The 26,522-nt window shown below is 50.0% G+C and overlaps 2 protein-coding genes across 5 annotated transcripts in view; both read left to right on the top strand.

Annotated features, from left to right (window-relative positions):
* The first annotated feature begins 49 nt into the window (after positions 1-49).
* INPP5K (inositol polyphosphate-5-phosphatase K) lies at positions 50-17,624 on the top strand. Of its 3 annotated transcripts, none has more exons than XM_031967779.1 (13): positions 50-484; positions 2,351-2,760; positions 2,910-3,017; positions 3,293-3,401; positions 6,338-6,454; positions 6,747-6,922; positions 7,460-7,571; positions 8,422-8,531; positions 13,961-14,147; positions 15,011-15,148; positions 15,547-15,630; positions 15,924-16,028; positions 16,247-17,624. In XM_031967779.1, the coding sequence occupies exons 2-13, from the start codon at positions 2,510-2,512 to the stop codon at positions 16,310-16,312; spliced, it is 1,563 nt and encodes a 520-aa protein (XP_031823639.1). In that variant the 5' UTR covers positions 50-484; positions 2,351-2,509; the 3' UTR covers positions 16,313-17,624. The 3 variants fall into 3 exon arrangements, with proteins under 3 accessions (XP_031823639.1, XP_031823640.1, XP_012405324.1); XM_031967780.1 differs by lacking the exon at positions 2,351-2,760 and having other exon boundaries at positions 52-229; positions 421-484; XM_012549870.3 differs by lacking the exons at positions 50-484; positions 2,351-2,760 and having other exon boundaries at positions 2,930-3,017; positions 3,300-3,401.
* A 2,924-nt stretch (positions 17,625-20,548) lies between these two features.
* Positions 20,549-26,522, top strand: part of MYO1C (myosin IC) — a 41,820-nt gene continuing 35,846 nt past the window's right edge. The window contains exon 1 of one of the 2 annotated variants that reach the window (XM_031967776.1): positions 20,549-20,860. In XM_031967776.1, coding sequence (XP_031823636.1) covers positions 20,786-20,860 — 75 coding nt within the window. In that variant the 5' untranslated portion in view covers positions 20,549-20,785. Of the gene's footprint in view, positions 20,861-22,171; positions 22,342-26,522 lie in introns of those variants that run through there. The other variant, XM_031967778.1, reaches the window with a different exon arrangement.

The raw sequence follows: 26,522 nt of genomic DNA, 5'->3' as shown, positions 1-26,522 counted from the left end.
TGTTGCGCCGTATCTAGGTGACAGGAAAGGTCCGCCCCCTTTTCCCCCTCCCCTCCCTCCCCTTCCCCGCCCCAGTCCCCTTCCCTTTTCCCCAAGTCCCGCCTCTACCTCTGGTTTTGCGCTTTTCTGGAAGCTCCGCCCCTTTCCCTTCCCGCACCCACCCAGGACTCTTCGTGCTCTCAAGACCCGCCTCTTACGGAAGCCGAGCAGGAAAGGAAACAAACAACAGGCGAGAGAGAGAGAAAGACGCCCTCCGGGACCCGCCGCCCACCCGCCTGTGTGGGGGCCTGTGAGGCCCGGCCGGCGGGCCCGGCGAGGGGAGGGGGGCGTGGGAGTAACCGCCGCGGCCTGGGCCCAGCCCGGCCCGGGTTCGGCGCGGCTCCGGCTTGGGCTCATCGTGGGCTCCCTCCCCTGTCACAGAGCCCCAGGCCAACGAGGCCATGGAACTGCCGGTCAAAAAGATGAGGCACCTGAAGAGTCTCGGGTGAGGGGCGGGGGCGGGCGGGGCCGGGGCGGGGCGGGGCGGCCTCCCCTCCCGGCCGTGGGCTAAAGCTAGCTGTCATCGGTGGGGGGAGGGGAGCGGGAGGGTGCGGGGAGACCAGGTGCCTGCCCTTCCCCCCTCTGTCCTCCCCTCGCCCCTTACCCCCTCTCCTCCCACTCGTTTCTCACTGGTAGTGCCGGGGGAGGACCACGATCCCCACTTCTCAGATGGAGAAACTGAGGCACCCGGCCGCCCCGCCCCCCGCTGCGGGCTTGAAGCTCGCTAGTTCCCAACCCCTCCCCCGCGCCGCCCCAGCGGCCCCCGCCCCCCGGGGTTTCTGTCCCGTGTCAGTCCCGGAGTGGAACCTGGGGAAGGGACTTCGGGGTATCCCTGAGCCCGCGGGGGCGCCGCCCGGGACTGCCGTGATCGGTTCCAGAGCCCCCGGGGAAAGGGGCGCCCTAATCCCGAGCTTGGAGCGAGGATCCCCGGGGAGAGAAAGCCGGAGGGGCCGCCTCGTTCCCCAAGGGCGGGAGAAAAAAGCCGGGAGCCCGCGTCCCTGGCTGCGAGGTGGACGCCAGGGGGAGATCTTCCACCGGAGACCCGAGAGCAGCGCAGGACTGGCCACCTGGGGGAGGTTCTTCCCTGCTCGGAAAACGAAGAAGCTGGGGGAGCCCCAAAGCCGGCCCATGAGGGCCCCAGATTCACCCCGCGGGGCCCCAGAGTCAGCCCGCGGGGCCCCAAAGCCGGCCCGTGAGGGCCCCAGAGTCGGCCCGCGGGGGCCCCAGAGTCGGCCCGCGGGGGCCCCCAAAGCCGACCCGCGGGGGCCGGGGAGGACAGTGAATTAGCCGGTATTTGGCAAGGAGTTGCTAGGCTGGGCGCCATGCAACAGGTCCCTTCCGGGGCCACCCCCCTACTGCCCCTCCTCCCCGTGTTTCTGATTTATCTTCCCGTAGGAAGACCCTCTTAACATCAACGTGGTGGAGCTCTCCCAAAGGGTAGTAATTCTATTAGTGGTAACCCTTGGTTGAGAAAATACATGACAAAAAGCTGCTGCGAATTCAGCTGTACTTTTGGATGAATTTTTATTTTATTAATCACAGCGGCATCCACAGACATTTGAAAAAGCTGTGTGTGTATGTATGTATATGTGCAAAACATGTATTCAGTCTGTGGAAGGCAAATTACGGCTTTGCAGGTGAATTCAGGGCCCCTTTTCCACAACCTTTGGTCTCTCTCCCCTTGCAAGGGTCTTTGGACCTTGGGTTACACTTGGAGTCAGAAAGTGGCCCCAGTATAGTTTCCTCTTCTGCCATTTCCTGGCTGTGTGACTCTGGGACGAGGTATTTAACCTCTCTTTGTCTCCATTTTTCATTAGCTATAAAATGTCAATAACTGCAGAACTGCGAGGGAAAACTTTGGTAGGCCGTGAAGCACTGATATATGTGAATTGATGTTATCCCTCCAGGAGACTTATTTGTCCTGGCTGCTTGTGGCTCAGCTAGCCCAGCGGGGGCTCAGTCCCACGCCCCATAACAGCTTTGGGATGTGCTTCTCCTGCTGTCCTCCTTCCCTTGCCCCAGGTTTCTCCCAAGCCTCAGAGGAGGGAACCCCAAATCCCCTAAGATTGAAGGGGGTTATTTCATTGTCCCCAGGATATGTGGGAGATGGGGTAGGACTCAAAAGGTGACTTGGCTTAGAGGAAGGGAGGAATAGAAAGTTCTTTCACTTGACTCTTAGGGAAAATTCCAGATATACCAACCAGTGATCACATGTTTCTCCTTAGAGTTTTCAGAGACTTAGCAGGATTGGCAGTTAAGTCTCTTAAAAAAAAAAAAAAAAAATGAATGCTCTGTTATTTATTGTTTTCAGTCTCTGGACTTTCCCTGAATTATGAAAGCCCAACTCTTTACCCTACCAAGTAGAAGCTGATCCTTAGGATTTTTCTAAGGCTCTTGGTTCTTCCTGGACCTCAGAGGCTCGTGGTGGCCTGTCGGTGACTGCTGAGTGGCCAGGTGGTTGGTTAGGCTTATGGAGAGACAAAACAGCCTGTCTTCTTCCTCGCTTGACTCTGAGACCCCATCGTTCTCCTCACGCTCTGCCAGCGTGAGCAGTACCAGTTCTGTGGGTCGCTCGCCCCTCCGGCAGCGAGTGGTGCAGCTTCTGACCTGTGTGGAGGACATCAGCTCAGATGAGGACATTCAGGAAGAGATGGCTCACACGCTGGATAAGGCTTTCCTGCTGTGGGAGAAAAAGCTGAAGGAGAAATATCTTCAACTTAGGTCTCATTTTTTCTCCCAGTCAGATATCAAATCTTCCCGTTTCCTATTCTGTCCTCATTCACCTAGAAAGACAGTTGAGTGGAGACCAGGGCCCCGTCCCATTCCCTGACTCCTCATTCTCTGTCGCCTCACTGTTCGTTCATCCCCAGGTTGCACGTCATAACCTGGAACGTGGCATGTGCATCACCTCCCACCGACATCACTGACTTGCTTCTACTTGACAACCAGTCTTCGACCCCAGACATATATGTCATTGGGTAAGTTTCTGTTGGGGATCCTTCACTGGAAATCGGGTAAACCTAACTGGGGGTTGGGTAACAGGAGAAAGCAGAGGGAATGGGTCTCCATAGCCACAGGGTCCCAGTTGTCCACATGCTCCATCTGAAGGCAGGAGCCTCCAGCTTCCTGTGGGGCCCTGGGTCAGCTCCAGCAAGGGACTTATAGTGGGCAGAGTCCCACCATAAGGGACTGGCTTTTGGTAAAGAAAGGATGGCGTTTCAGTAGCAAAGACAGTGACCCCTGGAATGGTCAGTTTACAGGAAATAAAATGTGGCCTCATCAATTACCTTTCTGAGCTGGCATTTGAAGATCCATGGAGCAAGCTCTTCATGGACATTCTTTCCCCCCTGGGTTATATCAAGGTAACAGAGGGATCCTGGGATTTGGCTTTGGGTGGGAGGGTTAATGTTCTTCGCTGGCTTTTTACCTGAGGACTCCCTTCCTCCTCCCCTCCATTCCTTCCAGGTTTTAGTTTGCCTGCTTCCCCTCTAGTTCTGAGTGAGTAAGCCAGGAAGATCTCTTCCGAGGCAAGATCCCAGGAAACTTGGCCACATGCTGCCCTGCCCCCACCCCTCACCAAAACGACATCCCCTCGCACCAGCCACACACTCCTTATCCTTCCAAGAGTGGGGACCGTTCCCTTTCCCTCTGCCCAGTCAGCCTTAGCGCCTGGGACTGGGCCGTGCCCCTGACAGCAAAACTAGAGCCTCCTAATCTCTTCCCCACCCTCACCCCCCTGCACTAGGGGTGAAGCTAGTGGGCTGTACTTTGTGGCCTCTCACTGTGGGGTATTGTCCAGGATCATCAGCTATTTCTGTCTCTTCAGCTTGAAAAACACTTCCCTTTCCTCTGGGCATCCTCTGGAAGCTTTTGTCCTCAACAGTGGCCAGAGGAGGCCCTGGCTCTGTGTGGACGATTCCTGACATCCATCCTAAAGGGGTCTCTCTGTGTCTTGGAGCCGAGTGGGTGGGGGAACAGATGCAAAAAGGGCGGCACTTGGTGCAGTTACCCAGATTTATCGGGCATCAAAGAGCTGCTGTTTGGGAAGGGCTTGGGGCTCCCAGGAGCCAGCGGGGCCCCTTAGTGCTTTCCCTCACCTTCTCTGGCCTACATCTCTCCTCTTATCTCCTGTTTACTTAAAACTCTAAACTTAGATTTCCCTCCTGGTCTTGGGCCTGCCTTCTTTGTAAGGCTTTCAAGGTTGTCTGGTTTCTCATTAGGTACCAGCCAAGTCTAAAGGGCAGTTTGACCCTTTGATTTTATATTTTCTGCCCTCCCTCCCCCCAGAGATTCCTTCTATGATGCAGCCCTTCCCAGGTCTGCTGGCTTGTGCACCAGGGTGCACTTCACACCAGAGGAGGATGGGTGTAACAGCCAGCACGCTGGTGCCCCAGGGGACTTCTGCCTCATGGCCTGGGAGAGGGAGCAGCCCAGAGAAGGGCTGGGCACTGGGGCTAATCTCAGCAGGCCCTACAACAGGCTCCTTGGGCTGGAAGGGGATATTATCTTGGTGATTTCTTCAGGCCAAACAGACCCCCTGGCTCTTCCACTCATTTGACCTGAGGATTTCACAAATCTAGATCTGAATCTCTTTATTCTCCTTCCAAGGGAAGGGGGTGGGGGGGAGGAGAGAACCAAAAGGGGCAGGTCAGCCTCTGGATCCTTCCTTCTCCTTCCCTCTTTCCTGAGAATCAGGGCTAACCCCCTTTAGATGAAGCCAGTGCTTGACCATCTGCCAGCCCCAGGGTGGAGCTGCTCTCTGTGTCTCCCACCTCGCTTCCCTACCCTCTTTTTCCCCTCCCCTCCCCCGCCAAGTTGGAGTTATTTGGACTGTCCCATGGCTACGTGGGTAACAACTTAGTAAGAGAGCAATACTAAGGAAATGACTTCACCCCACTGCATTCTGACCCTGAGGCTGACCCCTGAAAGAAATAGGGAGTCAGCACCAGTGAGGAACCCGTGGAAAACACCCACCTTCGGGCTACCTGGGCTAGGAGGCAGGAACCTAGGTAGGAACTAGGGAAGGCCAGGGCTCCTTCTGAACGCCAGGGCCCATCAGCACCAGATCTCCTTGTCTCTCCTTCCTCCTAACTCATAATCAGTGAGCGTCCTCTTTGCTCCTTTCTTTCTACCAAACTTTAAAACTTCCCCTTGACTTCTCCCTACGACAGCCACTGCCCCACCCATTTTCAACATGTCTTTCCCTGCCCTGGGTACCTGCGAGGAGCCCTTTGTCTAGGATACCCACCCAGGAAGGAGTGGCTGCCATTGGGATGAAGCCAGCATTCAAACCTGCCAGGCAGTATGGGATTAAACTGGAAACATCCTGAACCAGAATATATTGTTAACTGGCTCCCATTCACTCTTTGAATTCAGTCTGACTCACGTGCCCCCCACCAGAGGTGTTGGAGGTTCTCCTGCAGCTGAAAGCAGTGTCCAGCCTCCTGTCTTCAGACCCCACCCACCCACCTATTCTTGGGGTTTCCCCACTTTGCTGTATCTTCCACCTTGGAACTCCCTGAGCCAGGGCTCAGGTTTCATAATTCCTGGAAGGCCCTAGGACATGTTCCCACGAAGGATATTTCCTCCTCCAGCTCTAGAGCTGAGTGCTCCAGAAACGGTCACTTAGAAAGCACGATTGAGGCCTCTGCTTTAATGCGCTCTTTTTTGGAGGGGGAGCAGGGAATCCTCCCTCAGGTCCCCAGATTGGCATGTTTTCGCTCTGTCCTGATATTTCATCACTGATATTTCCCATTTTATATTAGGGTTCTGCTCTGCTTTTAGCATCGCCTACCCCTTAGCTTCCTGGACCATCTCCTATTTCCTTGAGACTATACATGTGAGGAGCTCTAAGTAAAAGTTTGCTTCTCTACCCCTTCTCCCCCCAACAGCAAGGGCCTTAGGGAGCATCAGAGATTCTGAGCATCTTGGGCATATGTTATAAGTAAGGGTGAGAGGCTCTCCTGAACAAAATCTCAGGGCGTCTCCAAGAAAAATGGCAGCTGTGACCACAGATTTTCTAGTTGGGCTTAGGAGGAGATGGAAGAGAGTCATTGTTCTCCATTGTTGCTCAGGATGGGCACAGATGACCATGAATGGGTTTCTTAAACTCTTTCCTTTCCCCAGGTCTTCAAGTGGGGTCACGGGCCATTAGACCAAGCCAGCCTGACATAGAGATGGGCATCGATGGGTGGAGGGGAGGTCATGGGTCTGAGGGCGAAGCTGGAGGCACTAGAAGACCCACAGCATTAGATTAGCTCTGAAATAACTGGGGGCCCATCCTTCCACTGTCTCATAGGTGTCTTCCATCAGGATGCAGGGACTCCTCCTACTGGTGTTGGTTAAGCGCCAGCACGTGCCCTTCATTTCCGGAATCTACACCAACTATACCCGTACTGGCCTCGGTGGCTTCTGGGTAACGCATGGCTGGGATTTGGGCCACCTCATGGAGTAAAAACAGACAAAAGATTTTGTAGTAGGACAGCTAAACCTGCATGAAGGCCCTTTCCCGAACCTAGCCCCGGGCAGTGGAGCCCCTTCAAGCCTAGAGGATTGTGGAGAGTGGGCGGGCCCACGCATGTCTGGAAAGCTTTCCTGTGGGGCAAGGGGTGTGGCTCAGCCTTCCCTCTGCTGACTTCCCTCTGAGGGGGTTAGGGGGAGCCCAGGGAAACAGGCAGGTAACTGTTGTTGCTCCTCTTCCCTGACAGGGGAACAAAGGGGGAGTCGCCATCTGCTTCCGGTTATATGGCTATGCTATCTGCTTCCTCAACTGTCACCTGCCAGCCCACGTTTCTAATGTTGACCAGCGGCTCAACGACTTCGACAGGATCCTGGAGATGCAGAACTTTGAGAAGGAAGACATCCCCAATATCCTGGACCATGAGTGAGTTTGAAGGAAGCTGCCAGCTGAGCTTCCCGACTTTCCTCCAGCTTAGCCCCAAACCACCAAGCCCGTTTACCTGGGATCCCCTTCCCTGCCTTTTACCCCCAAACTGTGCCCTAATGTCTAATGCAGAGAAGAGCTCCATGCCTTAGGAGCTCTTCCTGAAGCAGGCCCTGGGAACCCTGGCTAACCCGGGAGTGAACCTGAGCTTCCATTCTTGGCTGTGACCTCTCTTCCCACTCAGAGACAGCCAGAATTAGAGCACGGCTATTTAACCTGACCCCCATTCCTCTGGCCTGGAAAGAGTGAAAGTGCCTCTGGGTACCAGGCACCTGAGTCTCCTGCCATGAAGCTGTTTTACCCTCCCTCCATTTGTGCCTTACCAGAGGACCAGCTATGGGTGCCAGGGAAGTCATGACCTCTACAGATTATTTAGTCATTGTCCTCCATTTTGATAATAAATGGCTTGAGCTGACGTTCCTAGTGGTGCCCTCGGGGTCTATTTTGGCGATGCTCATTCTGACTTTCTCTCTGAAGCCTCCTCGTGTGGTTCGGTGACCTAAACTTTCGCATTGAGGATTACGGGTTGTGTTTCATCCAGGAATCCATCAACAATAAGCACTACAGCATCCTCTGGAAGAAAGATCAGGTAGGAATAAAGAAAGCAAGCCCTTTTGTTGGACACTCAGCCTGGGGGAAGGCCGGTCCGAAGGGATTGGAAGAGCAAGACCTCCTCAGTGTTCATTCTCTGTTCCTGTCACCGTCCTTCCCATGATTGGCCCTTGGAACCTGTGCCCCGGCTTAAGTCCAAGAGATTGTCTGCCGTGTACCACTCCTGTTACTTTAAGAGAGTTCTAAGAGATTCATTTTTCTAACTGGTAGAAAACCCATAGCTACAGAGCTTTTCTGCCCAGGCTAAATCACATGTCTGTGAGCTCTGAAGAGTCCTCCCAGCAGCCCCACTGCCCTGTTATCAGGCCACTTTGGCCACTGCTCTTTCTCTCTCCCTCCCTCCCTTCCTCCCTCTCTATTGGGTTGATTTCCCTTTTCCTCTTAACCACCCCCAAGGCCTCTCAAGTGCATGTCTTTCCTATAGTGCATGATCTCCTTAACTCTGGGAGTGGGGGGCTTGCCCTGACAACCTCCTTCCTTTTTAAGATATGTCAACTGTTTGTCCCCAGAAAAACATTCAGAGTTTCATCAGCTGCTTTTGTCTGGGGCAGCAGATAGGTTTTGCAAAAGGGTTCCAGCTTCCTTTCCTGTAGAGTAAGAGGGTAATGAAGGAAGCAGTGGGAAGCACTTGAGAGATCTGGTGCCTTCCTTGGCAGGGCATTGGATAATATATTTACAGTGATAGCAGAGAGAACAGGAGAGGCTGAGGACTCTTCCTCCAGCCATGTTTCTGCCTGTCCCCGCTCTCATTCTATCCTGAAGCTTTAGTGGTCAGCCAATGCCCAGTTTTTTGGCCATGTGTGCAATGAGGTATCTTCTTTTTGTAGCTCAACATGATCAAGAAAACAGATTCACTGCTCCAGCAGTTCCAGGAGGGTCCCCTGCTCTTCCAGCCAACCTATAAATTTGACATCAACTCAGAAAATTATGATTCCAGGTGAGGGGCCAAGGGTGGGACTAGCTGTAGGAAGTGTGTGGGTCAGGAAGGTGCTGGTTAGGAGGGAATGATGAGAGGGTTTGGAGGAAGGGACTGGGGGATCCAGGATGGAGATTGAGGGGAGCAAAGGATAGGAGAAGCAGCCTCCCCCAAAAAAGAATAGAAACAATTGCCATCTTTTGGAAGCTTTACTTCCTTCCCAATTCATAAACCAGCAGCCTCCCAGAAACAAAAGGAACTGCCTCGGATTTATTCACAGGGAGAAAATAGAAGCAGAGAAAGAAATCAGTGACTTAAAAAGGTCCTGTTCCTCTCAGAAAAAGGAGGAAGGAGTGATAAGGACCCGATGAGACAACAGGTTACATCTCTCTAAGGAGAAAGTGCATCAGGGAGGACAGTTCACATAATAGCCTTTTCACCCACCAGAGGAATGAACGATAAAGGGATTTCCAGAAGTAGAAGCTCAGGCTGGGGAGCCTTGTTGAACATTTACCTTTGCCTTGTACCTTTTTGGGTTCTAACAAAAGAAGTATAAGAAGGAGCAGCTAGGGGGAAAGAGTGGGGGGAAGGAGGGGAATGGTTGGAACAAAAGGTTTTGCAATTGTCAATGCTGAAAAAATACCCATGCATATATCTTGTAAATAAAAAGCTATAAAAAAAGAGAAAAGAATGAGCAGCTAGTTCAGAATCGGGCAATTCAAAAAAAAGTAGAAGTTGTAATCCTTTTATCAGACAAGACAAAAGTAAAAATTTACATTATCCAAAGAAGATGAATGTAAAAACTATTCTACTTAAAAGCACTTAAATGACATTAAATGTGTGCAGTAAATGACATAGAATCTAAATTCATAAAGGGAAAATTTAACTGGATTGTGAAAAGAAATCAACATCATAATTATCGGAAACTTTAATGTTTCCCTCAGAGCTTGATAAACAGAAAAATAAGCATAAGTGGAAAATATATAACTGATTGAACAGACTTTTGGAAAAGTTAGATTTGAAAGTCTTAGGGAATCCTCTGAAAGGAATAATAGTAAAGAATACACATATTTTTCAGCAGCATGTGGTGATTTTACAAAAAAGGCTACATGCTAAGTTATAGATTAATTATAAATAAAGCTAAAAAGGCAAAAGGATACTGACTCCTTAAGAAAATGAAGTTCCCCTTACTTCGGGAAGAACATTAATTTAAAGAAAGAATCTCTGGATGTCTACAAAGGTTGATTTTTTTCCACCCAGAGAATTCTGCTATAATAGCATGAACATTGGACTTAATGTCAGAAGAGATCCTGGATTTAAATATGGGCTCTAACATTTACTTACTGTCTAACTTAGGGTAAGCCATTTCACTGCTCGAAATGCAAAGATAATAATACATAGCATTGTTGTGAAGATCAAATCAGATGAAAGATGTATCTGAAAGAATCATGCACATGTTAGGGGTCTCCACCAGTGCACTAAAGCGTCTTCTGGCCTTTTAAAAGTTTCACTGAGGAGTGATATATGTCTGTATGTGTGGGGTAGCGGCCTGCAGGAGCAGGGCTGTGTTTGCTTCAGGTAGTGCTGGTTCTAAAGTACATTGTTTTTCATTTTGGGTCTTTAATTTGTAATTCCCAGTATTTGGACATCATTAATATATCAGAAGGTTCCTACCTCAGTTTAAAGATAAGGTAACAAAGTCACTTTGGGCGAACAGACAGCAGTTTATCAGAAGTCTGGGCCTTAATTCTGCTGGTTAAATAACAGAAGGCAGGAGGGAGAATGAGGTTGGTAAGTACAGTACAAGCAGGATATGGCTGACCATAACAGGTTAGAATCCCTTGCAAAATTTGGGTGGGACCACAAGGGTCACAGGGAAAGTGAAAGGGGAGGCAGCTGGCTTGGAGGGAAGAAGGAAGAACAGGAGCCGCTGGGGAGGATTAGGACAAATATGAGTTTGGTTTTGATGAAACAGGCATGAGAGACAGTGTAATTTTCTGAGCAAAGGAATGACAAGCAGATTGTAGAAAGATCAATCTGTTTTTATTTAAGATTCATTCCTTCCCTGTTCCCAAAGTCATGGAGCAGCTGACATTTTTAAGCAGAATACATCTCAGATGAGAACCGATGATGTTTTCAGACATCAGAATTGATCCACTTGTTACATTTGGGCAATAAATTTGGCTTTTGGATTTTCTAGCAACTGAAAGAGGAAAAAACATGCAGAAAGACTAACTTGTCTTTTTAGACAAGAGAAGTATTTTTATTTGCAAAATCAAAACTCTTGGGAACAGACCCACATGTGTAAAAATGTTTGTAGCAGCTCTTTTTGTGGTGGCGGGGAGTAGGAATTTGAATGGATGCCCATCAATTGGGGAATGGCTGAATAAGTTTGGAATATTATTGTTCTGTAAGAAATGACGAGCAGGCTGATGTCATGAGCTGATGCTAAGTGAAGTGAGCAGAACCAAGAGAATATTGTACACAAGACTGTGAGATGATCAACAATGATAGATTTAGCTCTTAGTGATTTAGTGATCTAAGACAATTCCAATAGACTTAGGATGGAAATTGCCATCTATTTCCAGAGAGAGAACTATGGAGACTGAATATGGATCAAAGCACAGTGTTTTCATCTTTTTTGTTTATTTGCTTTTTTTGGTAGTTTTTCTCTTTTGTTCTGATTTTTCTTGTATGCACGACAAATATGGAAATAAAATTAAAAGAATTTTTATCTTGGGGAGAGAGAAGATTAATGAAGGAGGGAAAAATTGGTACACAAAATCTTACAAAAATGAATTTTTTGGAAAATTATCTTTACATCTACTTGGGAAAGTAAACTACTATTGAGAAAAAAAAAACCTTTTAATTAAAAAAAAAAAAAAAAAAGAACAAAACTCTAGAGCTAAACTTGAGCATGAATTCATTGCACAGCTCTTCCAAAAGATGAAGGTAGAGCCTAGTATGTGCCCTGTGGTTTTCTGGGGATTATTTATGCAGGGAGAAGAAAACTAAGGAGACTTTTTTCAAAAGCATTTCTTACTGATTTTTAACATTTTTTCTTTTTCAATTTTGATTCTCTCCACACACTGGAAAAGCAAATAATGATATTAGTTATATAGGTGGTATCATGTAAAACATTTTTCCATATTAGCCATATTGGAAAAAATTATAGTTCATTTTGCACTGAGTTCATCAGTTCTCTTTCTGGAAGTGAATAGCATTTCTTCAATATAAATCCTTTGTAATCATTTTGGACCAATTGTATTAATCAGATATCAGTTATACATGTGATAACATGTAAAACATTTCCATATTAACCATATTTTTTTCGAAATTTGCACTCAGAGTTTAACAGTTCTTTCTTTGGAAATCAAGTGGGAAGAGGATGTTCTGAAAATAGTGAGATTATAGACAGCTTTTTCTAAGAGTTTGATTATGAAAGGGAAGAGAGAAAAAAAGGATATAGAGAAGAGAGATTAGAGATCAGGAATAGATGATGATTATGGAAAGAAGAATGAGGGGCTGGGACCAAGGATGCAAATTCAGATTTTGTCTTCTTCGAGGCGAAAGGCCACCTCTTCATCATATGTTAGTCAAAGGAAGAGAATGAAAGATGACATCTAAGGCTTTGGAGATGCAGACTAAAGAAGAATACAGGACCTTTATTTTCTCTGTAAAGTTTTAAGTTCAGTGCTCTACTGAGGGGGGTCAGGAAAGGGTAAGAAGTAGCCTTAAGGAGAAGGAATCAATCTGGTCCATGGTGTCACTCTGGGCCAGCCCTTGATGGGAATGCCCATCAAGACTCCTTTCTGGGACTATTCTTGGCTCCTAGGGGCAATGGATGCTGCTTTAGTTTAAGAGAAGGAGATTTTATAGAAAATTTTTATTATATCAAATTGAAAAGTTTTTGTACAAACAAAACTAATGCAGACAAGATTAGAAGGGAAGCAATAAACTGGGAAAACATTTTTGCAGTCAAAGGTTCTGATAAAGGCCTCATATGCAAAATATAGAGAGAATTGACTCTAATTTATAAAAAATCAAGCCATTCTCCAATTGATAAATGGTCAAAGGATATGAACAGATAATTCTCAGATGAAGAAATTGAAACTATTTCTAGCCATATGAAAAGATGCTCCAAGTCATTATTAATCAGAGAAATACAAATTAAGGCAACTCTGAGATACCACTACACACCTGTCAGACTGGCTAGAATGACAGAGAAAAATAATGCGGAATGTTGGAGGGGATGTGGGAAAACAGGGACACTAATACATTGTTGGTGGAATTGTGAATACATCCAACCATTCTGGAGAGCAATTTGGAACTATGCTCAAAAAGTTATCAAACTGTATACCCTTTGATCCAGCAGTGTTACTACTGGGCTTATATCCCAAAGAGATTTTTAAAGAAGGGAAAAGGACCTGTATGTGCAAGAATGTTTGTGGCAGGTCTCTTTATAGTGGCCAGAAACTGGAAACTGAGTGGATGCCCATCAGTTGGAGAATGGCTGAATAAATTGTGGTATATGAATGTTATGGAATATTATTGTTCTGTAAGAAATGACCAATGGGATGATTTCAGAAAGGCCTGGAGAGACTTACACGAACTGATGCTGAGGGAAACGAGCAGGGCCAGGAGATCATTATATACTTCAACAACAATACTATATGATGATCAATTCTGATGGACGTGGCCCTCTTCAGCAATGAGATGAACCAAATCAGTTCCAATAGAGCAGTAATGAACTGAACGAGCTACACCCAGTGAAAGAACTCTGGGAGATGACTAAGAACCATTACATAGAATTCCCAATCCCTCTATTTTTGCCCACCTGCATTTTTGATTTCCTTCACAGGCTAATTATACACTATTTCAGAGTCCGATTCTTTTTGTACAGCAAAATAACAGTTTGGTCATGTATACTTATTTTGTATTTAATTTATACTTTAATATATTTAACATCTACTGGTCATCCTGCCATCTAGGGGAGGGGGTGGGAGGAAGGAGGGGAAAAATTGGAACAAAAGGTTTGGCAATTGTCAGTGCTGTAAAATTATCCATGCATATAACTTGTAAATAAAAAGCTATTATAAAAAAAAAAAAAAAAGAGGAGGAGATTTTAGAATTGCACACTAATACTTTGCATACCAAGTCAGAATCTTTTGAATCATGGGATTGCATTCGTTTGCAATGCAGGAAAATTAGAAGAGTTCCTACTTTCTGACTTGCTTCTTTGTGATTGACCACTAGCAGCATTTCTTATCAGTTTAGCTGCCCCTCCCCATCTGTTACCACAGGCCCCTTGTACCTGTTGATTCCTGTCATTAGAGGCCATTATAAATTCTTATTTGATGCAGTTGGGATGATCCAGCATTTTTACTCCTGATGTCCTAAATACCGAACTATCCTGATCCTTCCTTCCCCCTTCTTCCTTATGAGTTCAGTGAGAAAAGACGAAAACCAGCGTGGACCGACCGCATCCTTTGGAGGCTGAAGCAGGAGCCTTTCGATAACTCTGATGAGCCTGGGGAATGTGAGACCTTCTTCTCTCCTATACTGAAAAGTTATAAAAGCCATATGAAATATAAAATCAGTGACCACAAACCAGTCACAGCAACCTTTGAGCTAGAGGTGAGTCTCCCCGTTCCTGTACACCCTCCCTAGACTTAGCCCATGGAACTTGAAGCCGGATCTTTAGTTGCTAATAAAAATCCCAAAGAAATGGGCAAGGAGAGATTTCCATTGTCCAGCCTGTCCTCCTCACGGATTCAGGATTCCCCTTCTTCCCTCAATGGCCTTCTTATTGGTTCTAAACTTAACCTGCTCAGATTTCATTAGGAGTCTCCCTCAACCTAATGACCTTACTTGGGTTGTACTTGATTTCATAAGTGTCAATCACGCTCTTTGCCTTTCTCAATAGAAGAGTCTTAATTATTTTAGTCTGTGCTCAGAGCCAGGGTCTTCCCACCAAAATAAAGATTGCCAACTATTTTACTTGCCCTTCTCTGGAAATAGAGAAACAATTAAGAACATAGTCTCTAATCCTACAGTTTTACCCTTGAGTTTGGGAACATTTGGAACCTGTGTGGAAGGTTGATCTAAGTTGACATCTTCTTTTGGGCCTCTGGTACTTCTTACTACCTATTTGCCCCTCTGTATCCTCAGAGGACTGTCTCCTCTTTCCATCCCCCAGGCTCCATCAGTGACGGGCTTCCCCCTCCTTTTAAAGTAGCATTTTTTCTTGTGAAATAGCTGAGAGTAGTCCCCTTGTAGGTGAGCTGGCTCTGCTCTTACAGTATATTTTCATCTTCCTAGCCAGCCAAACTCTGACCCTTTCTCGGGTTCTCAGGGCAAGAGGCCTTCCCTTAAGGACAGCCGTGGATTCCTATGACAGCCCCCCCATTGATACCCCTGTGCCGCTCCATAGAGTTCAACCCTGTCCCTCAGGTTAGGAGGATGCTTAATGATCAGAGCTTTCCTCCTGTCATGTCCAGCTAAAGTCCCAACAATTAACGACACCGATCACTTTGATTCCTGAGAGTCAGTGGATCACGCCTTATGATTTGGTGATCAGCTACATCCAGAGCCCTGACTTCAGCAGCAGCCCCTGGGATTGGATCGGTCTCCACAAGGTAATGAGTAGGAACCATGGGTGTAAGGTAGGGCTCTGTCACTGGAGCATTTTGGAGGTTCTGTTCATGGCAGACCCAGGTCCTCCCTCCATTATCTCTCTTTTTTTTTTAAAGGCAATTGGGGTTAAGTGACTTGCCCAGGGTCACACAGCTAGAAAGTGTTAAGTGTCTGAAATCAGATTTGAACTTGGGTCCCTCCTGACTTCAGGGCTGGTGCTCTATGCACTTTGCCACCTAGTTGCCCCACCTCCCTCCATTATCTCTGGATGCTTCTTCCTGTGGAACCTCCAACAAGCCTGAGCGGGGAAGCCATGGGCTGCCTTGACTATGACATGGGTCTATCTTGTAGCACCCAAGCCCTTGACTAACCCCTACTCTTACCATGTCTTAACTGCTAGGTCGTGATACGCCACTTGAAGGACTACGTGACCTATGCCTGGGTCAAAGACAACTTGGTCTCCTCAAATGAAGGGCTTAACAAGGTACCTGAAACCCACTGAGCCCACTCAGGAGTCGTCCCTAACCCTATGAGTAGCTCCCATTCCCCAGAATCTTACATTTCCTTCCCACATGCCCAGTAGAGGTACTAGAGATGCGCGGTTGGAAGAGTTAGTGAGCAGGGGGAAACTAAGGCACAGAGGGCCAAGTGCTGATTCTGCTACCTAAGAGCCAGAGACTTTCCTTGAAAGAGAGGCTGGAAACTGGGCTGGCAAATGGATAAGGGTCTGGGCCTCCAGCTGGCACTCTCCATTCCCTACCCCCTTCCTTCTTTCAGGTTTATATCAATGCCAGCAGTTTCGCAGAGGAAGGGGGAGAGTTTCTTCTCAGTTACTATAGTAACGATCTTCAAGCTGTAGTGGGGCTGAGTGAACCCTTTCAGGTAAGAGCTATTACTGGCCCCCGAGTGGGCCAAAATGGGGAGTGGGCAAAGCAAAGGGAAGAGGAAGTCACCTTGAGAGGTCTGCTCTGCAGTCATAGGCTTTCATTTGGGGAGCTCTGAAAAACCCAATTATAGTGAGGAGTTTGGGGCAGAAATGCCTCTCTTCTGCTCCGTCCCCACCCTCGAGCACTAATTTACCAGCTTTTCTCTTCTTTCAGATCCCTAGAAATGACATGACTCCAGAAGACTGGAGAGAAAAGAATGGAGATCCACTGATGTATTGAGCCAGGGAGAATGCCTAAATGGGGGGTCACAGTTCTCCAGGATGGCTGCAGCTCCTGAAGAGCCGCCCACCTCCCCTAATTACCTCCTGGTTCTTCATTCAGGACTGGGATTGGGTTTCAGTTCCCAGGATATAGATGAAGCCAGCTGCTCCACCTGCAGCGGATTCTCAAGAACGATCAACTGAGGGGGGAATTCGTCGATGCTCCCCCCTTCCTCTGCTTCCTCCCCGGGTCTCCTCCTCCCACCCTCCTGCCCTGCCCCATTACCTAGGGAGGGCCGATTGCCTTCTAAATGTCCTCAGTGGGGCTGCTAGCCACATGCCCCAACTGGCACCTGCCCCACATTCCTGTGACTCCATCTCCAGGGCTCTGGCTGGCAGGGATGGGCAGCCAGAGCTGTATGGGGTCCTCTGACCAGCTGGCAGCAGGCCCCTGAGTTTTAGGAGGAATCTTGGCAGATCGTATCCCTCTGCCGGTGGCAGGGCAGAGGTGACATAGTGATGGCCGTGTCCTTACGTGCCCTTCTTGCAGCATGGAGAATTAGGCCTATAGCGTCGATAGAGTCGGACATCGCTAACTGTCTCGTCAAGAGGGTCCTGGATCAGAAAGCCCTTTGGCAATAAGGTGCAGCCTTGGGTCATGGGGTGGGGGCATTCAGTCAGTTCTGATGCCTCCTGACCTTGGCTGTGAGGCAGCTGTGGCTCCAACCTTCCCTCTCGGTGGAGTCACGGGAACGAGAGGAGCTGGCCCTGAGCCTTCTCATCTCACCACCTTTCAGTTTTTCTGGGATAGTCCGTCCCCCTAACAATTAGGTCCTTACAAGCCAATTCACTTAGCATCATTGAACTATGAGATACCGGCCCACAGGAAGCGACCCCTCTGCATGGATTGAGCAAGCTGATAGTTAGGGCCATCTGGGGATCTTTAAAAAACATTCCTCTCTAGGTACTATCATGAAACTTTCGAGTCATTCAACACCCCCAACCTCTGGGGGTCACTGGCAACTCTGCCTTAGTCTCCTAGGAAAGACCATCTCAGGGAGCCCACTCTGGGACATCACTGCAGTTCTCTCCTTCCTCCTTCCCAGAGTCCCCCGGAGGGGGTCGATTCAGTGACCACAGAGCCCCCTTCTCTGCAGAGAAGCTCACCGAGGGGGGCTCCAGGTTAGTGGCTGCTTGACATTTCCCCTTTGGAAGCCTCGAGTGTCTCCCTTCGCTTCTGCTGTTTCTGCCCCGGCTCCCCAGCCTAGCAACCTGACTCTGGGTATCTGTGTCTGTTATATTTGAGAATAGAGATGTGGCTTTTAACAGTGTTCTTGTTCGTGGTTCTTGGAAGCGGCTGATCGAGGAACCGGGGAACATGATGAATGAAAGCCCCTCTGATCCTGGGACAGAAGGGCCCTGAGGATCAGTCTCCTCTGGTTCTTGGTGGTGCCAGGGCGTGGGGAGGTCTGGAAGTGGCCCGGACTTCTGGACCAGTCATTCAATCCAAAGCAGCTCACCCCCTGGAGCCAGAAGTTTGTCAGCTTCCAAATGAGGGAGTTGTGACTCTAGAAACTTAGAAAACCAGGAACACCCTGAATTCCCACAGTGAGGAATACATGGGAGCCACCTGCCAGTGGCTGCTGGAGATCCAGCTCAGATCTCCTTGTGTGAGAGGATGATACAAGGAGACCGAGAGGCCTTGCTGTTCTTCAACATCTCTCCTCTTCCCTCTGCCGCAACATCTGTGTCAGCAAAGGCTGCCCCACAGTTCCTTCAAGTGTTATGATCTGCAGCTGTGGGGATGCTCGGAGAATTGACCTGTCCCTTAGCACCACACCTTTGTTTTTGCCTCTTGTCCACTCCCCAGTATTTAGTCCAGCCTTTAGCTGAAACAAGCTGATCACCCTGCATTTGTCCCATGCCCACCTTCCCCTGATGACCACCTTCTATCCTAAGGAGCCATGTTCCCCTTGACATCCTATATTCCTGCCTGTCCACTCTTTGGACTTGGTGTGTCCTTATCTTCCCATGTCACCTTTTCATGTTGTTCCACCTTGAAATTACCTTTCCTAGATCTAACTCAAAATTAAGTCTCACCAGACATGGTTCCAATTCCTGGGGACAAGGGCCGGAAAAATACTGTGTTGGCCCAAAGGGAAAGACCCATTTTGGGAAAGGATCCAGGTTTCTTGGTCTAATTGCCATTTGTATGGCACTGATGAGAGGCTGATCTCCTGAAGGCTTTCTCTTGCTTCTAGCTTATTCATGAGGTCATGGTTCAGAGCTGCAAGGAACCTTAAGAGTTAGTCCAGCCTTTCTTACAGGTAAGAAAACCGTTGGACATCTCTCGGTTAAGTAGCAGAATGGGGATTTGGCCTCTGGCCCTGTGAAGCCTGATCTTGTATTCTTTCCACCATCACGGCTCTGCCTCTTTTGCTTGGGTCTATCTCAGTTCATTTATTCCTTCCACCACTACGTCTCTGCCTCTGTTTCGCTTGGGTCCATCTCATAGTTCATAAAGGAATTTCAGTGATCCCATGATCCTACTGGGGGGAAATGTCTAGAAAAATGACTTGCCCAGAGTCACCTGGCTAGTTTCTGGTAGACACAGAATTCAGAAGCGGATCACCTGATGTCCAGTGGAGTGATATTTTTAGATTTTCCAATTTGGATTTTCTATTTATCTCTTTTTAGCCTGTCTGCTCTTTTCTTTTTCTCTGCTCTTTGACCCCACCCCCTCATGTCACCAGAACAAGCCTGCACACAGACATCCCTTCTGTTAGCGGGGTGAGATGGAAGGGGGGGCTCGCCCTATTTGAGGTAGGGGAGAGCTGGAGGGGGAGATGACATCCCCCTCCCTCCCCTATCAGGATATGTGGCGGCTATGAACCTAGCCCTGCCTCCTTTGTGGAAACAGGAAGTGCCCGAGACATGGTGTCCGTTCACTCTTTCTGGGACCTGACTCCCCAGCCTGATAAGGGCCATTGTGTGGCCGCCAGAAGTGAACCTGCTGCTGGATGGATGTGCTTCCCAGAGGAAGGAAGCTTCTGGCCTTTCCTGGGAGGGAGAAACAGCAGAGGAGGGTGAAGGAACAGAGTGGGGTGTCCTGTGGTGGTTGGAAGGATGGGGCTTAAAGGAATGTCTCCCTGCTGCTGGAACCGCCATCTCCCAGGCTCCAGCCTCTCCATCTGGGAAAGGTGATTTCCTTCTCCACTTCCTTTTCTCACTTCCTACAAGGAACAGCCAAAAGTCCTAAGGGCTCCAACTCAGGCCAGGAAAATGTCAGCTGTGATTTAACAACAATGAAAATGGAGAGGGAAAACAGGAACATTGGGGTGTGGGCCTGCAGGGGAGGGAAGAAGCAGCACACAACTAAAAGATGCTCACTAGCGAACTGGGGGGTGGGGAGAGAAGAGATGAAGTCCTGGGACTCAGCAGGAGAGAATAGATGTCAACCCTCCAATGAAGCTTTTCCCCTCCTGCCAGAGCAACTTTAGGAATTCTTTCCCCCAAGCCAAAGCCATCAGTGGTGGTGGTGGCTCTAGCCCTGGCACTGGGGTCACTTAAATTGGGGGGAAAGAGTGAGTGAAGACAGGAGGCTTGGATTATAATCCAGCCCCAGGTATCCGTGTGCTGGGAGATGCGGTCCCACTAAACCCAGATGTTCAGCCTTTCCTGAGAGGATGGGGGAGGAAAGCAGACTCGGGAGAGGGGCAGACAAAGGCTGACAGACTGATACCCTACAGCAGAGGATGACAAAGAACCAGGTTCAAAGTTAAGGCCCCCGGAGGGAGAATGAGCCGCCCCTGCTCAGACAGAGCCCTGGTTACCGGGCTCAGGTACAGCCTGCCACAGTATCTCTATCTTCTCCTTTGTAATGTGCCCTTTACCTGGCACGATGCCTCTGAGGCTGCCTCTCCAAGCCCCAGCATCGAGGTGCAGCCAGGAGGTCTGGGTGCTTGTAGCTCGTCAGGCAGGTACAAGTCCGGGAGAGAATTAGCAGCCTGCCTGCCCTTTGAGGCCGCATTGGGCTGACCTGTCCCACCCTGTTCGGCCACTTCCCTCCCAGATAAGAATGGAAAGCTTCGGCTCGCCTGGACTTCTGGGAGTGAGTAGGAAAGACCCAAATCATAGGAGTGGCAAGAGAGCTGGAGAGAGGGATGTCCCACCCTCCTCTTGACCGGAAGCCCTGAATCCTGGAGAAGGAGGGGGGGGGGGGCTCATCATTCCCCTTGGTTACCTGGGGCAGCAGGCATTTCCTTAGCCTCTATCAGCTCTTCCCTTTCCTGCTCTCAGCCCCAGCCCTGGGGCCACTGTCCGGCTGCGTCCTGAGGAGCGGACTCGGTCACGTCCCCTGGGGCCAGAGTTGAACCTAGCCCAAGTGGCAAGCCCTGCCTGAGGCCATAAATTCCTAGCTGCCGGAGCAGCAGGAAGCAGTGGGCACAGGCCCGGGCTCTGGCTCCGAGGCCCGAGCAATCTCTGGGTCGAGATGGCGCTGCAAGTGGAACTCATCCCCACAGGGGAGATCATTCGGGTGGTCTACCCCCATGGCACCTGCAAAAGTGTAAGTCTGGGGAGAGGGTGCAGGGATGGCGGCGGGGGGAGGCACTAACATCCCCACAGTCATATCCAGAGGAGAAGGATGGAAACTAACCAGAGGGGCACCGGGGGCTCCCGTCCTCATGGAGGAAGGAAGGAAAGGGTGCTCTTGTCACATGAAGTGGAAAAGGGGTGCTCTTGTCACATGAAGTGACGGATGGGGCTGGGATCCGGAGAGGGGGAAAGCGGGTTCTGCCGCTGCTCCAGTCCAGAAATGAAACTCTCCCCTGTGCTAGGAGATTGGGGGTAGGACGGAGGGGAAGGAGAGAAAGGGAGGGAGCGCTGTGCCCTTCTTCAGCTCAGGAAAGGGTCTGTACAAAGCTGGAAAAGGGCTGGAATACGGTGACAGAAGAGGGACAGCGCAGGGGAAAGAACACTGGATTCAGACTCAGGGACCCGGGCTTTGTCATTTACTACCTGTAAATACCTTGTCCCTTTAGGACAGTTTCCTCATCTTTAACAACATGGGGTGGGGGGAGTGTGGAAACCAGGTGAGCCTTAAGGTGCCCTCCCGCTCCATACCTAGAACCCGGATGGACGAGTTTGGCTTTGGGTCCATTGTTCCCTCTGCCCAAGAGAGATTCTAGGGTTGATCAGGCTGGATCCTTCTGAGGTCTTTTTGGGGGGGAGGGGGAAGGAACTAACCTGTTTGCCCCTATTGTGGGATAGAGAAAGGAGTTCACCTCTGCCCTTTGGTCCGTGTATGGTGGTGAGAGGGGGTCGGGAGGAAAAGCTAATGGTACCCCCTCCCTCTCCCCCCCTCCGCCCCCCGGCCTGGCCCTTGACCCCAAGGCCAATCCTCTCCGGAAGGGCCCCGGCTTCTGCCTGCATGGGATGGGACAAGACTGGGGCGAGGGTGGGGGGCCCGAGAAGCTGGGTCCTTGCCCCCTCGGGAAGGTTGTTTGAGGGACTTTCCAGGGTTTTCTGCGTGTGGTTGTGTAACTCCGGGCCCTGAGACTACTGAGGGCGGGAGGGGAGAGGGTAGTGCGGGGTCCCTGTTCAGGGAAGGAGGGGGCCGAGGAGACGTCTGTCCGCCTTCCTTTCTGCGTTCCCAGCCTGATGTGGGGAATGGAGCCGAGAAGGGGAAAGGGGGCAGGGCCGAGGGGGGCAGGGCGGGAGGAGCCGGGGGGCGGGGCCTGGTGAGGGGTGGGGCCGGGGGCGGGTGCGACTCCGTGTGTGTGTGTGTGTGTGTGTGTGTGTGCGCGCGTACATGTGTGTTTGTGGGTGAGTGCGCGCGCGCGCCAGCTCCCGTTCCCGGGGAGCTGGCCGGGATGACGCCAGGCGGAGCGCTGCTGCCCCCCGCCGCCGCCGGGCCCTGGCCGGGGGAGTGGCCGGGCTGCTGACTCTCGGAGCCGGGCGCCTGAGCCGCGGGACACTGCAGCGGCCCCCAGCCCCGGCCGCGCCGGACCCCGCCGCCCGCCGCCGCTAGCCGGTCGCGCCAGCCCGGTGGGTACCTGGGGGGGAGCGGGCTCGCGGGGGGCCGGGAGCTGCAGGTGACCGTGGGGAGCAGCCACGCGGGCTGGGCAGCAGAGGCCGGGGGCAGGGTGGGCAAGGCTGCAGCGGGCCACCGGCCAGGGCCGGGGCTGGGGGCGCGCCTTCTTGCCCGCCCCGTGTAGGGGAAAGTGCGCCGGGCAGGCCCCTCGTGGGGTGGGGTGGGTGGGTGGGGTGTGGCCGCCGCCCCTCCTACCCGGGCTGGGACCCCATGACCCAGACTCGGGTTCTCTGCTTGTCTGCCCAGGCCGGCCTCGGCCGGATCCTCTGCCTTACCCCGCTCGTTGGACTTAGTGCCACTTTGTAGACTTAGTTGTCTGGCCCATAAAATGGGAGATGTCGGGGATGTCAGGGGAGGAAGCCGTGAGCCCCCTGCTCTCCCTTTCCTCCTTCTCTCCCCCGCCTCTACCCCTACCCGCTGGCTTAGTGTCCCCCCTTAGCCAGGCTAGGCTGGTTTCCCAGGTCCCACCTGCCCCCGGCTGCCCACTCCCTCTTCCAGGCATCCCATTCTTGCCAGACTTCCGGACCCTTTTTTCCTCCCCACGACTCTTATCTCCATTTTTCTTCATTCCTTCCCTATCTTCTTGATCTCCTCCCTACAACCCCCTACGACCCATAGCCTGTGCTATGGCTCTTCTCTTCTAGACATTCTCTCCCCATCCCCCCCACCCCAGCTGCTAAATCAGGGAATGATGGGATGGCTGTAGCAGCTGAAAAGGCCCTCAGAGCCCATCTCCTCATCTGGGGCCCTCCAGGCGTGTCACCTCCCCCTGCCTACCTGCTGCTCAGGGCTCTGCCCACCCAGGGACCAAATAACACAGTGAAGCTCTTACAGCCTGAAGCTGCGAACATGAGTGACCTGCCCGTGGTCCCAGGGCTAGTTAGTGACAGACCATCCCTCGTGTGGTGCCAGGGGAGCCCCTGGAGCCAAGAGGGATCCAGCTTTGGATCCTGCCCCTGATACTTCCTGGTTCTCTGATCTCTCTGAGCTCGATTTTCTTCCTACTTGTAGCGCCAACCTTGGGAGGCTCCGTGGAGAGCCACAGAGTGGTGCAGGACCGGTCACTTCGCCTCTCCTGGGGACTAGTTCCTTCAGCTGTTACCTAAGGAGACAGCTCGGTGATCACCAGAGTTCCTTTAGGACTCAGAATCTATGACCCTGGGGAGGTAGTGGGGCAGCTAGGTGGCACCATCATGGATAGAGGGCCGGCCGGAGTCAGGAGGACTCATCTTCCGGAGTTCAGAGCCAGCCACAGACACTTCCCAGTTATGTGACTCTGGGCAAGTCACTTCACCCTGTCTGCCTCGGTTCCTCACCCATGAAATGAACTGGAGAAGGAAATGGCCAATTGCTGCAAACCCAAATGGGGTCACAAAGGGTCAGATAGGACTGAAACACTCCACAACATGGACTCGGTATCTCGGTGGCCCCAGGCAACTCTCTCAAACCAGAAATTTCCCAGGGAGGTGCTGATCCACATTGGCAGAGGGAGGAGTTTCTTCACTGTGAGCTTTCCCTCTTCCCACCTTACAAGGTTGATATGGGAATTGTCTGAGATAAGGACTGGAAAAAGATAGGAAGCCATCCCGTGATTTCATTGCTGTGGAGAGCTCCTGGGTGATGAAACTGCCATGTCAGACAACGCCAGTTAGCACCTTCTTTGCTGATTAACCTTGGAACATTGCCTAGTGTGGGTATTGAGAGATCAGATGACTTATTCAGTCAGTTAATTAAGTGTCTGGAAGACTAGAACCCAGATCTTCCCATTCCACTGCTAACTCTCTTATCCATTATCCAGTCTTTCTCCTAATGCACAAAGTGCTTTCCAAGTCTTTAAGCCATAAATGCCACTTATTGCTATTAAGTCCAGAATATCAGAATGGGAGGGGACCTTCGATATCTTCTAACCCAAACTCTAGTGCTAGTTGTTGGTGCTTCTATTACAGAATCCCCTGTAAAATCCTTTCCCAATGTCATCTTCCTTCCATGTTCCTGACTTCACCCTTATTCCTACTGCCATTCCCCTTTCCCACCCCCTTCCCCAGCCTGGTTCCTTTACTCCCAGCCTTTCCCAGATTCAGTGATTTACCCCCTCCAGTTATGCTGGAGGAGGGAATGTGTCTGAGCAGTTGCCACTGGGGACTGGCCTGGGTCCAAAAAAGGGTTTGAAGAGGGGACTGGACCACAGGGCAAATATGTTTTTACTCCCGAGAGAGAAATGGAGGTCTCTAGCTCTAACTAGCTCTGGCCAGCTGTCTTGCCCCTCCCTCATGCCCCCAACAATCTGTCACTAAGGCATCTCCTGTGCTCTCACACACCCCGAGGCCTGGGGATAAGTCCCAGGGACTCCTGGAGAATCGAGTAGGAGGATCATTGACCTCTCATTCCTCATCTTCTGATAGTAGTGGGCTGGCTTCATCAAAATAAGCTAAGACTGGGCTGGGGAAAGAGCCAGAAGGCTAGAAAGCCCACTTTACTATAAAAATCCCTCCTGGCTTCATCTTTTAATTTTGCTTTTAAAAATCCTTTGTGATTTCATCTTTTAGCTCTTTCTCTGTGTTATGAGGAGGTTGTAGCTTGGGAACTAGTGAGGGGCAGGGGGTGCTCAGTGGGTGTGTCTGCCCAGAAAGGATCTTTGAAACCATCCAGTTAATCTGATTCTTTAAGCTTTGGTTAAATGGCCCCATCTGTTCCACTTGCACCCCTGACATACACACTTGCTATGTGACCGTGGGTAAATCACTAAGATTCTATGTAGTAGAGGTGGTGATCTATATTAGTAGAGGGAGTTGTCCCAGCCTAGAATTCCTTACACCAGTGAAATCACAAGCCCAGCCCCCAGCCTTGTCCCTAACACTGGGCTGGGAAAGTGAAGGGGGGTGCGGTGGGGAGAAGACTGACAATGGCAGAAAAAAACTACCTCCTGTCCCCAGGACCTTACCCTGTATTATGGGAAAGCAACAAATGTACTGATAAGTCAATACAAAATCTAGCCAAACCAAATACAAGGTAATTTTTTGAGGGGGAGGGGAGAGAACAGAAAGCACTAACAGAGTTATCAGAATAGGTATGGGCAGGAAGGATGCTCAGGAAAGAGAGGACTTGTTCATTCCTCTTTACTTCTCTCCAATTGAGGTTTGAAGGGAAAAGTTGGAGTTCAAAGAGGAGGAGACAAGGCATTTCAGGCATGGAGGACAGCCTGAGCAAAGGCATGGAGGTGGGATGGAGAATGTCAGGTACTGGGAACAGCTGGAATCTATCTAGTCCCACCCGTCCCTGATCAAAAAGCCCTCTAATAATAACCATATAGTTATATAGTATTTTGAAGGGATTTTCTATTGTACAATTTGTCAGATCTTTCTTTTTTAAAAAAAAAAAATATCCTTTTGGGAAAGCTAGGTGGTGCAGTAGAACACTTGCCAGCTGTGTGACCCCAGACAAGTGACTTACCCCCAAATGCCTTGAAAAAATAAATCTTTTTATTGAGGCTTATTGTTTTTTAACATCTCCTTCCTTTCTGAATCTCTTTCCCTCTCCCTTTCCCTTCCCAGAGAGCCATTCTTTGTTATGAAGATTAAGAAAGAAAAGAGAAATTAATTTAACAAAACCAACAAATCTGCCATGTCTGACAGGATAGTCGAATTCTACAACCAGAGTCTCCTACTTGCGCAAAGGAAGGAAAGGCATTTTCTTGGGCCGGCCCTGTAAGATTTGCAAAGCTCCATATGTGTCACCTCACTTGATCTCTTGTTATTCAGTCCTGTCCCACTCTTCTTGATTGTATTGGGAGTTTTCTTGGCAGAGAAATGGCAAAGCACCATTTCCTTTTCTATTTTACAGATGAAGAAACTGAGGCAAACAGGTTGAAGTGACTTACCAAGGTCATATCATATCTGAAGCTAGATCTGAGCTCATGAAGATGAGTTTTCCTGTTTCTAGGCTCGGTGTTCTATCCACTGCATTGCCACCTAGCTGCCCTGTTTGATTTCTATCAAATCCTTTCTCCAGCTTCTCTTGAACACTTCAGGTGAGGAGAAACTCACTACCTTTGAGGCAGTTGCTTCCACATTTGGACAGTAGTTCTTTCCCCCTACATAAAGGTGAAATCTGTCCTGCAATTTCCACTTTTTCCTAT

Source organism: Sarcophilus harrisii, chromosome 4 (genome assembly GCF_902635505.1).
Source record: "Sarcophilus harrisii chromosome 4, mSarHar1.11, whole genome shotgun sequence".
NCBI classification, from domain to species: domain Eukaryota; kingdom Metazoa; phylum Chordata; class Mammalia; order Dasyuromorphia; family Dasyuridae; genus Sarcophilus; species Sarcophilus harrisii.
Note: the sequence above shows the minus strand (reverse complement) of the source record. Positions and strands in the feature narration are given on the sequence as shown.

What these genes read in the sequence shown, in the direction of transcription:
- INPP5K (XM_031967779.1), top strand. Translation starts at nt 2,510, where the DNA reads ATGGAGAGACAAAACAGCCTGTCTTCTTCCTCGCTTGACTCTGAGACC. An exon ending in CCCCCCTGGGTTATATCAAG is followed by an intron (nt 3,402 to 6,337) that starts GTAACAGAGGGA and finishes ACTGTCTCATAG; the next exon opens with GTGTCTTCCATCAGGATGCA. An exon ending in GGCTGAGTGAACCCTTTCAG is followed by an intron (nt 16,029 to 16,246) that starts GTAAGAGCTATT and finishes CTCTTCTTTCAG; the next exon opens with ATCCCTAGAAATGACATGAC.